Raw genomic sequence first — 14,703 nt, 5'->3', positions numbered from 1 at the left:
ATCCTTTTTTGGTTTAAATCGATATAATGACATTGCTAAATAAAAAGGATCGAGACTGTTGTATCCGAGCCTGTCCTTTGAGGATGCAACTCTCGCAAGCTTAGTTAAGCAACTTCGAACAGGCGCCAGTTGTTTCCATCAACTGTGAAGCCGGCCGCACTCTTCGTCGTCCATCTTAACAACTGCGACTCTGTTAGGGCTCGTAGTACCTCTTCGAAGCATAGAAACCCTATCTCATTTAATGTTGGCCAACCCACACTGGTGGACGACTTTGTGTTGACACAAGAAAGGTGCGGAATTCCCCTTTCATCGAAGCAGCAATGACGACAGCGCCGGTTCTCCGCGCCTTTGTGCCCCACGAACCAAGCTAATCTGAGCATTCTAGGTCCGGGTCCAGCGCGTTGCGATACCTGTTGCCCAGGGATCAGCTTCACTCTCGTCGATGTCACAAGAAGGGACGCAAGAAGGCACAGCATTACAAGCTAGCGATAGCCCTCGACCTGCCCCGCCGCACCAATCCGACGCTTCTGTACCTCGCGCCGGAGGTCCTCAGATCCATATCTCGCGTTTGCCACGAGGAAATATGAGTCAATCCGGCGATGGAGCTCCCCGGATCCGAATTACTAAGAACCCGCCGCAGCAGAGGGCCGAGGAGACGCTGGAAGCGTTTGAGGATCGTACGCTGAGCGCTCTTTTCAAGATCACGCTAAACGAGTCTCAACAACAAGATATTCATGGCCAGAAGCTTTTATATCTCCCCGGGGTTGTTTCGGACCTGGAGGAGCAACGACAGCCACTCCGGTTAAACGTCGGAATTTTGGACCAAGCACTTCTGGAGGCGGGGTCGAATGCGGAGCGACAAAAGCCTCTGGAGTACTTGCTACCGTGCTGGAAAAGGGTAACAAGGCTGTATAAAGGGTTTAAGAGGACGAAACCTGATGATCCCAAATACGATGTGGTCAAGGAGGCCAGGAGATTATGCTTGAGCTACTGCATATTCGCCGCTACAATGCCGGAGATGTTTGGGTAAGGGAACGCTCTCTCCTGTCGTACTGTTGCAAGAATTATGGATATTCATGAATTTTTTTCTTTTTATTTAGAATTGACACACCTCCTTCATCGCCCCTCAAACTACACCTTCTGAATGAGCCGGATAGCGATACGGGCTTGTGCCATGATTTTATGTCCGAGGCTATAAAACGTGCCGACGATGATGATACTATCATACCTGCGTTCGTCAACGCTGTGGAAGATATGAGCCGTGATCTATCGTCCATGTCCCTGAATGACGACTATAAAGGGTATATGATGGTATGCCGGGCAATTTTTACCGGCTATTGGTACTGAGATTAACATATGATAGGCGTTTCGTAACCTAGTTCGATTTTCTCCTCTGGCGGTTGCCATCACGGAATCTCCCATCTTCAATTTAAATGTAAGAGCAGATAAGTTTGAAACTGAGACGCTTTTAGGGCCCTGGTTCAGGCTGTCTCCGCTGCAGAAGGAAACAGCAATGTCATATTTTTCGAGTCCACAAACGAGAGACAAGGGTTCCATAATCAGCGCACAACGGGCAATGCGAATGACTCAACAGCTGCATAGTTCAGACCTTCTCGACATCATCAATCACCTCATCAGGGCTTCCAAATCCGCAAGAGAACATGTTTTGGATTGGTTTGCAGCAACTGTCAACATCAACCATAAACGAAGAGCTATGCAAGTGGATCCAGCCCAGGTCTCCTCTGATGGGTTTATGTTCAATGTCACAACTTGCCTTGATCAGTTGTGTGAGCCGTTTATGGACGCAGCATTTACTAAGGTATGGTGTTCTCCGATCATGGATGTTCACACTGACCCATTCAGATTGATAGAATTGACTTGAATTATCTGAAAAGAAACCCACGAGTGCAAATCAAAGATGAAACTAAAATAAATGCCGATCAAAAGACCTCTGATGAGTTTTACTCCCACTCCGTGGAAGGCGAGTCGAATTTCATCAGCGAAGTTTTCTTCCTGACGGTTGCTGCTCATCATTATGGTAGCGAGTCGTTAACTACCTTGTTGGAGCAGCTTAGGAAAGACTTGCGCCATATGCAAACTCAGATTGAGAAGCTTGAGCGCGAAAGGCCTAAATGGTCAGTGGATCCTAATCAGGCCAGAATGTTCGAGAGGGCACTCCAAAAGTACAAAGACAGGTTGGATATAGGCCTTGCGTTTAAATACAGCCTACAAGGTGTTTTACTGGATGAGCTCTGGCAGGCTCGGTCCATGCAGTTCATGAGATACGTCATTGTGTGGATGCTGAGGATTGTGTCTGGTCGCAACTTTCCCAAGGAACCACTTCAGCTACCGCTTCCCGCGACTGAATCTGAAGCTTTCAAATGTTTGCCGGAATACTTCCTGGACGACGTCGTGAGCAATTTCAAATTCATCATATGGAATATGCCTCATATAATTACTTCAACGCAGGGTGATGAGTTGATTATGCTCTGCATCGCTTTCTTACACAGTTCGGAATACATAAAAAATCCGTATCTCAAAGCGGGATTAATCACAATCTTGTTTTGCGGGACATGGACCCAACCGACTGGAGCGAGGGGTGTCCTCGTTGGTCTTTTAAATTCTATGCCGTTTGCTAATAAGCACCTTCTACACGCTCTTCTGAAGTTTTATATAGAAGCAGAGTTTACGGGAACCCATACGCAGTTCTTCGATAAGTTTAATATTCGACTGGAAATTTTCCAGATAATCAAGTGCATCTGGCCGAACGCAATCTACCGGGATCAATTATCGAATGAGGCACAAAGGAATTCGGATTTTTTCGTGCGGTTTGTGAACCTGCTCTTGAACGATGTTACTTTCGTCCTGGATGAATCGTTCACGGCGTTTTTGACGATTCACGACACACAAGTCGAACTGAGACAGCAAGGAGATTCAATGGATGAAAATACTCGTCAGGAAAAGGAAGAGCAACTGGCAGCAGCTCAAAGCAGAGCCAAGGGATACATGCAACTGACTAACGAGACCGTGACGATGCTGAAGTTGTTCACGGAAGCCCTCGCTGATTCCTTTACGATGCCTGAAATTGTACAGCGGCTGGCTGACATGTTGAATTACAACCTGGATGCGATGGTCGGCCCCAAGAGTTCGAATTTACGTGTGGACAATTTGGCCTCTTACAACTTCAATCCCAGAGCGCTGTTAAGTGAGATTGTTGATGTATATCTCAACTTAATGCAGAAGGATAACTTCATTCTCGCTGTGGCACGCGACGGTCGGTCGTATAAGCCGGCGAATTTTGATAAGGCTGCAGAAATTCTCAAGAAATGGTCCCTTAAATCCCAGAGTGACATGGTCAAATGGGAGAAATTAAAGTCTAAAGTCAAAGGAGCCAAAGAGGCAGACGAGCAGGCAGAAGAAGACCTGGGAGAAATTCCGGATGAGTTCCTTGGTTTGTTTCCACGTCAATCAGATTTTGCATTTCAAACTAAGTTCAAAACTGATTACCCCCTAGATCCGTTGATGTATACGCTTATGGAAGATCCTGTGATACTTCCCAGCTCCAAAGTTTCCATTGACCGGTCAACCATCCGGTCCCATCTCCTTAGTGATCCTAACGATCCTTTCAACCGAGCGCCACTTAAGATTGAGGACGTTATTGCGGGTGAGTTTGCGACAGCGACAATTTTGCTGGGTCAGACCTCTTGACTAATTGTTTGATTGCACGGTAGATACGGAATTGAAGGCGAAAATTGAAGCTTTCAAGACGGAACGGAAAGCTGCGAAGCTGGCGGGATTGAAAGACGCAGCCCCAGACCAGGATAGCATGGATACGAGTGCAGGATAATCAGTGGATCCTACTCCGTACAGTGGCCTGGGCTACATTTAATTCGTTTTACTTTCCATGTTCTCTGTTGATAGACTTGCTTAAGATGGCACATCTTCAGAATGTTGTCCCTTCAGATAATGGTCTAAAATGATGCTGTAGCCACAGTTTCAATAAAAAGTAACGCGACTTCTCATCAGCAACATGCGTGAATGTAACTGTTGATCGCATAAATTGATAACTTCAAACAATGGGGTCAGATCAACCCGATCGGAGAGCTCAGGCAACTGTCATGTCAACAAGACTCGACGTGAAGCTATGAATAGGATCATTCGAGGCGCCTCTCTCTGATTGCCAATCGACCACATGGACCCAACAATACAGGACATGGATCTTAAGTCCTAAAAAAGTTGCCCTCTCATGTCAATGGGCACTGTTTTCTCAGAAGCAAGGCATTTCGAGGTTCGCTGGCCCCAGGCTCAAACTCCGCTTTGTATAGGGAGTATGCGGCCAAAACTGGCGCTGTAACATTCCACGGCCCATGCGCCTTCACAACTATTGAGGATCCATTGTTGACATAAATTACGACTTCTCATACCTTGGAAGAAGTGGCACACACACCAGGAGTATGGCCTATGTACTCCGTAGACAGAGGGCGGAAATTGGAGCCCAAGAACCCATCCATAGTTTTGGATGGCAGCAAGTTATGTGTGGCGTTGGTTGGTTGGTTAGTTAACGAGTTGGCCTAGAATAAGCTCCAACGTCACGCAGCCAAGGCTTAAGATCGCGTCCAGCACCAGAGGTCCAAGCTCCAAGCTCATCATCAAATAGAGAGTTTTGAACATAGCTATCTCGAGAACAGTTTCGCGAACTCAGTCGAAAAGCTGTGAGATCAGGCATCATGGACTCTCTCTCTACTTGGATTCAATCCTTGCCTCCGCCCCCTGAATTCTTCCCGCCCACACCAAAGGCGTACTCTACCCTCCTTTCAATATTCCAATACTTTCCGATAGTAAGTCCTCTTCCGTGCCAATTCTAAATCTCAAAGCCAGCAAACGCACGTGCGAAGTGAATCTAACCTCTTTCTCAGATAACCATAGCCCAATGGCTCCTCCCCTTCTACCCACAGGGCAAAACGTCCCTCCCGACCTCTATCCTGAATTTCCCAGGCCGCTACGCGTGGTGCTTCATGGAGAGCATCGGCGCCATGAACATGTTGTACATCCTCTACACGCACTTCCAGTCCATCCCGAATTTCCTATCTACAATGCCAGCCTGGAATAAACTCCTCGTGGCTCTCTACATCCTCCACTACGTCAATCGCGCTTTCATCACCCCGCTGTTTTTGGCACCCAGCATGTCGCCCATTCACCTGATCATAATCTTCACGGCGGTGACATACAACTACTTCAATTCTAGCTGCCTCGCGGGCTGGCTCCTCGGATACGGCCTACCCGTCAGTGCTTCCGGCGAACACATCATAGCCACCACCACCTCCGCCGCCAACACACCTATCCACGCCTGGCTTCCCTACGTGCCCTACATCGGCATCGCCCTCTACTTCCTAGGCATGTACGGCAACATCCACTCCGAAACCACTCTCTTCCGTCTTCGCAGAGAAGAAGCCCACCGCAAACAACAAAAGGCGAAAAAGGACGGCGACGCAACCAACAGCAGAAAATCCATCTACGACAAGGTCTACGTCATCCCACCGCCTACTGGCGTCTTCCGCTCAATCCTCTTCCCGCACTACGTCCTGGAATGGCTTGAATGGGCCGGGTTCCTGCTCATCGGGTTTGCCGTGGCCTCGCAGACATCCCACACACCCTCTGCCAGTGCCAAAACACCGTATATTCCCTTGGCCCCGTATTACACGCCGTTGGCAAAGTTGTTCTTGCAAAGATGGGGCTTGCCGTTCCCGTTCCCGGCGATTGTATTCCTGGTGAACACCGTGTTGACCACGGGGGCAAGGGCATCGTGGGGGAGGAAGTGGTATGTCCAGCGGTTTGGGGAGAAGGCCGTTGCTGCAAGAGGGGGGTTTGTTCCTTATTTCAAGTGGTTGTGAGGAATTATAGTGTTCACTCTAAAAAAAAAAAAAAAGAAAAAAGAAAAGAGGCAGGCAGCGGTACTCCTATATTCGTCGACTTTCTTCGGGTGATACGAATACATTCTACCTTGTATTTCTACTAATTACGCAAGTCACATTTCGAGAAAAAATTGGATCGAAATTGGAAGATGTTGAATTACATTTTTATTCAGCTTCTTTAACTAGCCGTTGAATCATTAAGTATTGTCAAAAATAAACCGCATCACCACATCATTTTGACCGAGTACCGCCCATGAGAATAAAAACATGTCAGGACCAGAACCTAAAATAAAAGCAAAAGAAGACCAAATGCCGTGATAAATCACCAATTCACCAACGCCGATGTTGAGATCGTGGGTATTCTTTTCGCTTTTACCATGTCATCCCCGTCATAAAACCCAGTCTGACCAGCTATGCATGCATGTTGAAAGATTTTCTCCTTTTTGAGTTTTGACTGCCATCATGTTAAAATGAAGTCATCCCAATCGTCATATACAAACAACTGCTCCGTTTAGAGGAGCATCGAAAGGAAAATGTGAGAGAAGTATTTATTTAGAGTACTTTTGGCGGAAGTATTTGGCAGCATTCACCATGTTGGTGAGAGCAGCCTTGGTCTCCGCCCACTGTCTGGTCTTGAGACCGCAGTCGGGATCGATCCAGAGTTGATCTGGCTGGAGGAACTGAAGCATCTCCTCAATGCGATCCTTGATTTCCTGCTCGCTTGGGACACGAGGAGAGTGAATATCGTACACACCAGGACCAATGTGGCGTGGATACTTCTCGTCGACGAAAACCTTGAGAAGCTTGGCGTCACTCTTGCTGTTTTCAATACTGAGAACATCGGCATCGAGAGCGGCAATTGCATGGAAGAAGTCCTGGAACTCGGAGTAACAGAAGTGGGAGTGGATCTGGGTGCTATCCTTAACGCCGGAGGTGGCGAGGCGGAAGGCCTTAACTGCCCACTTAAGATAGGCCTCACGCTCCTTGCCGGATCTGAGTGGAAGGCCTTCACGGAGAGCAGGCTCATCAACTTGGATGACATAGATACCGGCGGCTTCTAGGTCAACGACCTCGTCGCGAAGTGCGAGAGCGAGCTGCTGGGCCTGGACAGACTGGTGAACATCGTCACGAGGGAAAGACCAGCGCAAGCAGGTAATTGGACCAGTAAGCATGCCTTTCATTGGCTTCTTGGAGATAGAAGCGGCATACTTGGACTCCTTAACGGTCATTGGTGCAGGGCGGGAGATATCACCGACAATGATTGGAGGCCTGACGCAACGAGAGCCGTAACTCTGGACCCAGGCGTGTGTGGTGAAGACGTAACCAGTCAGTCTCTCACCAAAGTATTGGACCATGTCGTTACGCTCGGGTTCACCGTGCACGAAGACGTCCAGATCCAATTCCTCCTGGATCTTGACGACATCCTGAATCTCCTTCTCGATGAATTGCTCATATTGCTGGGCGGTGATTTCGCCCTTGGTGAACTTGTTTCTCTGGATACGGATCTCAGAGGTTTGAGGGAAGGAACCAATGGTGGTGGTAGGGAACATTGGGAGATTAAGGTGTTTCTGCTGCTGGCTGATACGCTCAGGGAATGGAGACTGGCGGTTGTGCATCTCATCGGTGACGGCAGCCTGTCTCTCTTTAACCTTTGGATCATTGGTGCGCTTGGATGAAGCACGAGCCTGGATGGACTTGGCGTTGGCCTCGAGCTGTTCTCGGACAGCGGCTGGGCCCTCGGTGACAGCCTTGGCGATGATAACCAATTCGGCGGCCTTCTCGACGGCAAAGCTGAACCAATCACGGATCTCAGGATCAAGTTTCTTCTCGCTTTCGAGGGTGTGAGGAGTATGGAGGAGAGAGCTAGAGGAAGCCACAATGACTCGGTCCTTGCCTAGTTTTTGGATAGCTAGCTCGACAATTTCAATTGCTCTCTTGAAGTTGGTCTTCCAGATGTTACGTCCATCGACGACACCGGCGGACAAGATCTGGTTGGGACCGAGGGCTCCAATGACCGTCTCGAGCTGCTCAGGGTTGCGGACGAGGTCGACGTGGATAGCATAGAGGCTTTGGAGATGGGCGAGGACATCGATGTTGTGAACGATGTCACCAAAGTAGGTAGCGAACACGATACGAGGAGCCTTGTCACCAAGGGCGCCGAGCTTCTCATAGGCTGGCTTGAAGGCAGCCTTGGCCTTAGCGGCAAGATCGAAAACGAGCACTGGCTCATCAATCTGGACGGTCTCAGCACCGGCCTCCTTGAGCTGAATCAAGAGCTGCTCATAGAGAGGCAAAAGTTTCTCAAGGAGAGAAACAGGGTCGACAGACTGGCCACGGTCGGCCTTAGCGAGGACGAGGAAAGAAACAGGACCCAAGATGACGGGGCGGGTGTTGATTCCAGCCTCCTTTGCCTCCTTGAATTCGACAACAGGCTTGGGGTTGGCGGAGAGCTTGAATTCCTGGTTGTCCTGAAGGGTTGGCTTGACGTAATGGTAGTTGGAGTCAAACCATTTCACCATTTCCTATCTTATGTCTCAGTCCATGATTTGAGAAACGAGAGAGTAGCAAAGGGCTAGACATACCAAACTGGGAACGTCAACGGCAGGCTCGCCATCCTTGGCCGGTCTCTGCAGGCCACGGCCCATGGCAAAGTATTCATCAAGTGGGTGGAGTCCATATTTAGAATATCTTTCAGGAATGACCTAATTCGGGGGACTGAAGTTAGCAGTTATCCTTCGAGGTGCAGGGAAAAATTAAACGCCGTACCCCGAAGAGTTGAATGTGGTCCAAGACTTGGTCGTAGAAAGCAAAGTCGTTGCTTGGGATAAGGTCGACACCAGCATCCTTTTGGATCTGCCAGTGCTCCAATCTCAAACGCTTGCCTTCTTTCAAGAGATCATCACGGGAGATCTTGCCTCCCCAGTATGCTTCAGTGGCCTTTTTCAAGTCACGTAGGCGCCCCATGCGGGGAAACCCGAGGATGGAGCTAAGCCCATTGTCAGCCTGGGTTCGAAAAAGAAAGCAATAAGAGAGGATTATGACCTACGATTGGACCATCTTGAAGGATTTGGATCAAGGAAAAGCTGAGCGGAACGGGTGTGAGGGGTTAAGCAGGGACAAACGTAGATACAGGCAGTGTGCGTGAAAGGATTTGATACAGCAATTGAGCTGCAGAATCAATTGATGGAAGAAGAGAAGAGGGGGGGAGGGGAAGAGAGAGTGGTGATGATGAAGGAGAAGAGAAGAGGAAGAAGAAGAAGAAGAAGAGGGGGAGGGGAAAGTGAAAAAAAAGAGGAAGAAAGAATAATTTCTGGGGTGGGCGAACTCGCAGCCAACGGAGGGGCAGTTCGCTCCGAAGCGCGGGCTGCGGTCGGAGTGTCCCAGCTGCTGAGTCAGCCACACAGTCAGTGACTTACTAACTCCGACCCCGAGTTGCCGCGCGCTGGTTGGCCACAAGGGGCCATGCTGGGCCAATCACGCCATCTGGGGTTCGCTCCGATGTCACTACCCTGTACTATCAGAAACGTGACCGGTTGCCTTTCAGCTGGGTGATACAACAGACAGTTCTGGTCTGTTGCTTGTCCATGGCGGGATAAAACAACAGCATCCATTCAAGTGCCTAACATGCTGAGTTGTTGTAGTATTCTGTAGTATACCTATGTACACGATGAAGCCACAGCTACTGGCCTTTTCCCCCAGCCATAGCTGTACAATTAGGAAGTTACCGAAATTGGCTTGTGTGGCTGGACCAAAAATAACACAGCGTGTTCAGCCAGGGAAGGGGGAGAGGAGGATTGCACCTCCCATTTTGACAGTCGTACTTTCCGCCTCCAGAAGGAGACTTGCTCCGCACTTCGCGCTTGCTGGTTTTGGTGCTTTCCCTAGTTAGTCATTGCCAGCTTTGTAAACAAGATGGGCCCTTCCTTCCTTTCCTTTCCCTTCCCAGCGCCGGCCAAACGACGATGCGGCTCTGCTGGCGGCGTCGCATCCGGAAACGCGCTTCGTCGACAGTGGTATCTTCATCGATTTTCTCTTACCAGTTCGATGAAGTCTACTGAAAGGGCACTGCAGCTCTTTGCACCTTGCCTGATTCCGCAAAAATGGTGCTTCTTCCCTGTCCCCGGCTCCAGCTTGACCGCCCCGTCAGTGCCACCGCGCTCGAACAACACTCTGTCAGCAGTTCCATGCAGGAAGGCTTTTCTGAGGCTTCGGATGACCAGAATCTGGATGACCATGCCATTGAGGTGATCTTCGGACAATCAAATGTCACTATTGACGCTTCGACGACGGCACCCTCCGTCTCCGGTGTGCTAACGGACACAGAAACCGGCAAAAAGGGCAGGATTAGCTTGTCTCGCTTGTCGGACAAGCTTCGTACGAAGTTTGCGCGTGGATCCCGCCTTGTGAAAAAGCCTTTGACAATCTCAGATGCCCAGATTGAAATCGAAGCCCGTACTGAGCCTGGATGCTCAGACACGGCCCTAAGTGCTTCTCCAAATATTCTTGCCAGTATAGCCGCCAGCGATTGCGGCTATGATAGCGATGCCCGTCACATCCTAACGCCGCAGATTATTGGGCAGCCAGGATTTGGCTCCGGTTTAGAACGACCTGAGGCTATACTTCCCACCATGGAAGATAGGCGTGAATCGTCGCAAGCATTGCTGCAGATGGGCTATGACGGTGCTGTCCCGGATTCATTTGGCCTTAGGATGTCATATACCGCTGCCGTTTCTTCCGAAGATGAGCGTACACCAACGTATTCTGCGCAAATACCACTATCTTCGGGCGAGGCCAACAGGCTCGAAGCATGCAGACACGAGTGCGGCATTCCCCGATATAGCCTGCTTGAAGCTGATGATAATCATGATTCCGAAACACAGTATATCAACCTCACTCCAACTCGAAAATCAAAATCTGCCAGAGAAAGCGACGATTGCGCTTCTCTTCGGGCTGTCAAAAGCCCCGTGAATCCATCTTGGCCGTTAGAAGACTCTGGGTTGACAGGTGAGCCACTTCGCTTTGCCAAGTCATTGTCAGCGTCTCTTGGGAAGTTAACATAGCGATAGCAGCTGGCAATATCGAGACTTTGCCATATCATAAAAGAGAACTTCCTGGAGACCTACGCTTTGAAGGAGCATTACGCCTGTCCGCGTATTCCGACCACGAGCCTCAAGATATCGTTCCACAATCGAGTTATCAGAAGAATTTGTCAGTCAAAGGCATGCAGGAGACATTGAAATGCAGGGCTTCCTCTGAAGAGAAAGACCTTTCTCTAAGATTACCCGAAGAATCCATGGATAGATGCACGGTTAAACCTTCAAGTTTGTTAAGGGAAAATCAACCGCCAAGGAATCCACGCAAAACCACAGAGCTATGTGTCTCCAGGATTCGCACGTTGCGATCTACCGCTCAAAGAGAGCAAGGATCCTTTCTCACAGGACGGAGATCGTCCCTAAATTTAGTCCAAAGTCGATTTATCGAGAATCTCGAGGACGTTTTTCTTGACAACCCCTGCGACATCAACCAGAACAAAGGCATAAATGACCAGACAAACGACGAAATCAAGAAAACCAGCCAAGCTTGGTTGACTGATGGAAAAAGGCTCGGATATAACTATGACTTTGTGCCAAATAGCAAGCCTTCGCCGCTTCAGGCTCACGAGAAATCTATAGATCAATTTGGTCTCGCTACTTCTCCCTCCGCAGGAGAAGCTAGCTCTGATGCTGAAAAAAATCTTCCCAAAGAAGAAACCAACCAAGGTAATGCCGAGATTAAGCTTCACAAATCAGCCTGGAAAGATTCGAAACGTCAGAGCAGGAAGAGTAGCGGGCTTCTTTCACATCTTAACATATTGGTAAAAAGCAGAAGACATCAGCTATCGAGCAGCGAGTCTGCTCTGACTAATATGATGCTATCTGAAGCACGAGGCTCAAATCTCCATATGCCGGATACCTTTGGAGGTGATGAAGACGAAAACGCTCCCCATGAGAGTAAAACTAGGCAGTTTTCCAGAAAATGGAAAAGACGATCCATTTCTGACACTACTGGTTGTCATTCCTCAACAAGAAGGTCACCAAATAATCAAAACATAGCTTTGCAAGAGCAAATTGTGGAGGAGTCACCACCATATAACACCACGGCTAGCTTCTCCGAACGGTTGCAAGTGGAAAACAAGGCTATAGCCACAAATTCACATGCCTCCTGTAGGGCTCCACCAAATGGATTAGCACTGCAAGGACCAAATTCTGCCGAAGGTTGGTCAAAGATATACGAGAACTGCGTTGAGAGGCCCGCAGTGGACGACGAATTGGGATCGACTAGTTCAGGTGGTTCGAATCGTGCACAGTACGCGCGAACCGTACATGAAACATTAGAACAGGCCACAAGCTCAGACGGTACGGACTTGCGCGGATCGACGATTCGGTTTAACGAGGCACAACTGGCTGCCGAGACGGTAGCCCGCGAAGACCTTCTTAAGATGGTGAACGATACGTGGGGAAGGTGATCCCAATGGTCGGGTTATACGCTGGTGCTGAACATTGGTCACGCCGGGGGCACGCATATGGGCTTCGTCTAGGTTCTAGGCTGTGGTGCTTGATGAGAAGCCGAAACGACGAGGAGCTTGAGAAGGCATCAAGTAATAATTATCATTCGGGTCATTCCTGTATATAAATACAGCTTGTATCAACAGGAGCGGGGAGAAAATGAAATTTCTCCCACCTTCCTAAAGTTAAAAGGCTATCCAGTCACTTTTTTTGCTTTTTGGTACTCTTCTCGCTCATAGTGCTGAGCACACTGGCGCTGCGCTTGTGGGATGAACCTGTCGGGGCCTTGGTAGAAGAAGCACCATCGTCTGGGGCATCGAGTTTTGTCTCCTCTTTCTGTCCTTCACCTTTGATCTCCACGGGATTGCTACCATCCGCAGCTGACGTCTCCCCGCCCTCAGCCTTCTGCGCTTCCTCCTTTTCTCGCTCTTTTCTCTCTCTCTCCTCTTTAGCAGCCTCTAGTATCCTGATCTCTGCCTCCACTTTCTCCGCATACTTCCTCATGTCGAGCAGAATATTCACTGAATGAATCAGCTTCTCAAATTCTTTGCACACCTTTTCCGTGGGCATGAACAAACGCGGCGGAATGTCCAGCTCTGTAAGGGCAGCGGCGATCTTTTGCGACTGAATGTTTGATTTTGCTTGTGTAAGCTTTTGGGCTTTGTCGTTGCGGAACTGAACGCCCGAGGTGAGGCGATCGTGGCGGGTTACGCCATATTTGGCTTCCTCGGAAGGAGTAAGAGTTCGAATTGCGGGTTGTTGGGCTGCTGCTGCTGCGGCGGCGGCGGCTGCGCCGCCCTTTTTTGTAACTGGTTGGGATGTGGTGGCTGCTGGGGTCTCGGGCCGGCTCTCGCGGGAGCTTTGGGCGCTGCTTTGCGCGGCGCCAGCTGGACTGGGAGCGCCTTGCTCTGGGCCGAGGAGGGAGCGGCGTTTTTTGTTCTTATCCGCTTGTAGGAGAGACTGTAGCAGTTGTGCCAGACCGTGGCTTGATTGGTACATTGCAGTGTTGCCGGTGCTGATCGGTGCTTCAAGACGGGCATAGAGCTCCTTGCGTTCGTCGACGAAGCTTTGTTCGTTTCCTACGATTCTCTTTAGTTCTTCAAGGAGTAGACCTTCTTCCTGGCTTTCGTCTTTGCTTCGATCGAACTGTACAATGGCCAGCTCTTTGCGCTGCCTTTCGCGCTCGGGGTTGAATTTCATCATTGTTTCGTAGAGGGTGAATTCGGATTGTGACATCTCCGAAAGAGGACGTTCGATTGCCAGCATTTTCCCAGCAACTGTGTAATATCGCGACTTCATCTCTTCCATTGTCCTTCGTTTAGATGGTGCTACCAGAGCTGTCGAACTTCCTTCTGACTGGGGAACCTTTAGTTGGTAGTCGTAGCGATCTGCGATAAGGATCCACCTCAAATCAAATTCTTCAACAAGGTCCATAAGATAATCTGTTTCCTCGCGGCTCCAAAGGTCGCTTTGAAGGTGCTTATCGTATTCTGCGTCAGTGTATCTCCTCGGTATTTGCGGTTTGACGTTATATTTCGCAAAAGGGTATTCTTCTTCTGGCTTCGTTTCCGGCCGTTCCGCCAGGCTGTTAACGTCGCCGGCTTCCGCAGTCGTAGGTTCCCCGGAGGGCGCTAGGTTCTTGGGGGGAGCTTTTCTCTGCCAGTGGCGCAAGACGAGGTCGTCGGTCCTGGCGGCGTTGGTGAACGAGGTAATTTCCCTGTTCATAAACCATAAGCATCATTGACACCTCCCGGTATTTGTTGTGTGAGGAGCAAAGCATACCATGGTCTCACTTTCAGCTTGCTTGCCCATTTTCTCCGTCCCTTGTATTTATTCTCCGTGAGCGCGATCGGAGGGGCTTTGTCTCCAAGTAACGCGTATAGCTCTCTGTTGTACCCTTCTATAACATAGTTAATATCTCAGAATAGCCATTTATTCGGGCGCGGGCAGGCTTTACCAGGCCGTTTTGGCTCAGCAACCTTCTGCTTCTTTGCTGGTCTGGGCTGGCTTTCCTGGGGCAGATCCAGCATATCACGAATGTCTGCGGCTGCCATGGTTGCGGTGAAGGCCCGGGCGTCCCCTTCCGGCACGCGTCGGGGGTGTTGTAAAACCGGCACAGGGAAGTTCTGTTGTAGTCAAGTACGATGACGATGAGATATGTTTGCTTATATCGATACGGTCGATGCTGGAGTTGCTGGTCTATCGCCGCTCGGCTTCCCGACGACGATGAAGTTTGAAGGGTTTGG

At 49.6% G+C, this 14,703-nt stretch overlaps 5 protein-coding genes across 5 annotated transcripts; 3 read left to right on the top strand and 2 right to left on the bottom strand.

Moving 5' to 3' along the window:
* Nucleotides 1-180: 180 nt before the first annotated feature.
* On the top strand, nt 181-4,024 carry D8B26_003499 (uncharacterized protein). Its single transcript, XM_066124165.1, has 7 exons — nt 181-290; nt 386-1,026; nt 1,101-1,311; nt 1,364-1,819; nt 1,864-3,451; nt 3,515-3,664; nt 3,732-4,024. The coding sequence occupies exons 2-7, from the start codon at nt 443-445 to the stop codon at nt 3,845-3,847; spliced, it is 3,105 nt and encodes a 1,034-aa protein (XP_065980243.1). The 5' UTR covers nt 181-290; nt 386-442; the 3' UTR covers nt 3,848-4,024.
* Nucleotides 4,025-4,727: 703 nt separating this feature from the next.
* D8B26_003498 (uncharacterized protein) lies at nt 4,728-5,911 on the top strand (the record flags this gene model as incomplete). The annotated part of the gene is made up of 2 exons (XM_003068263.2): nt 4,728-4,838; nt 4,917-5,911. The coding sequence occupies 2 exons, from the start codon at nt 4,728-4,730 to the stop codon at nt 5,889-5,891; spliced, it is 1,086 nt and encodes a 361-aa protein (XP_003068309.2). The 3' UTR covers nt 5,892-5,911.
* MET6 (methionine-synthesizing 5- methyltetrahydropteroyltriglutamate--homocysteine methyltransferase) lies at nt 4,917-9,182 on the bottom strand. The gene is made up of 4 exons (XM_003068264.2): nt 8,959-9,182; nt 8,679-8,898; nt 8,495-8,614; nt 4,917-8,434 (listed from the first exon to the last, which is right to left on the bottom strand). The coding sequence occupies exons 1-4, from the start codon at nt 8,967-8,969 to the stop codon at nt 6,461-6,463; spliced, it is 2,325 nt and encodes a 774-aa protein (XP_003068310.2). The 5' UTR covers nt 8,970-9,182; the 3' UTR covers nt 4,917-6,460.
* Nucleotides 9,183-10,012: 830 nt separating this feature from the next.
* Nucleotides 10,013-12,417, top strand: D8B26_003496 (uncharacterized protein; the record flags this gene model as incomplete). Its single annotated transcript, XM_066124164.1, has 2 exons — nt 10,013-10,916; nt 10,979-12,417. The coding sequence occupies 2 exons, from the start codon at nt 10,013-10,015 to the stop codon at nt 12,415-12,417; spliced, it is 2,343 nt and encodes a 780-aa protein (XP_065980242.1).
* Nucleotides 11,983-14,543, bottom strand: SWC4 (swr complex subunit). The gene is made up of 3 exons (XM_003068266.2): nt 14,415-14,543; nt 14,240-14,357; nt 11,983-14,174 (listed from the first exon to the last, which is right to left on the bottom strand). The coding sequence occupies exons 1-3, from the start codon at nt 14,509-14,511 to the stop codon at nt 12,659-12,661; spliced, it is 1,731 nt and encodes a 576-aa protein (XP_003068312.1). The 5' UTR covers nt 14,512-14,543; the 3' UTR covers nt 11,983-12,658.
* Nucleotides 14,544-14,703: the final 160 nt, after the last annotated feature.

This window comes from Coccidioides posadasii, chromosome 2, assembly GCF_018416015.2.
Source record: "Coccidioides posadasii str. Silveira chromosome 2, complete sequence".
NCBI classification, from domain to species: Eukaryota; Fungi; Ascomycota; class Eurotiomycetes; order Onygenales; family Onygenaceae; genus Coccidioides; species Coccidioides posadasii.
Note: the sequence above shows the minus strand (reverse complement) of the source record. Positions and strands in the feature narration are given on the sequence as shown.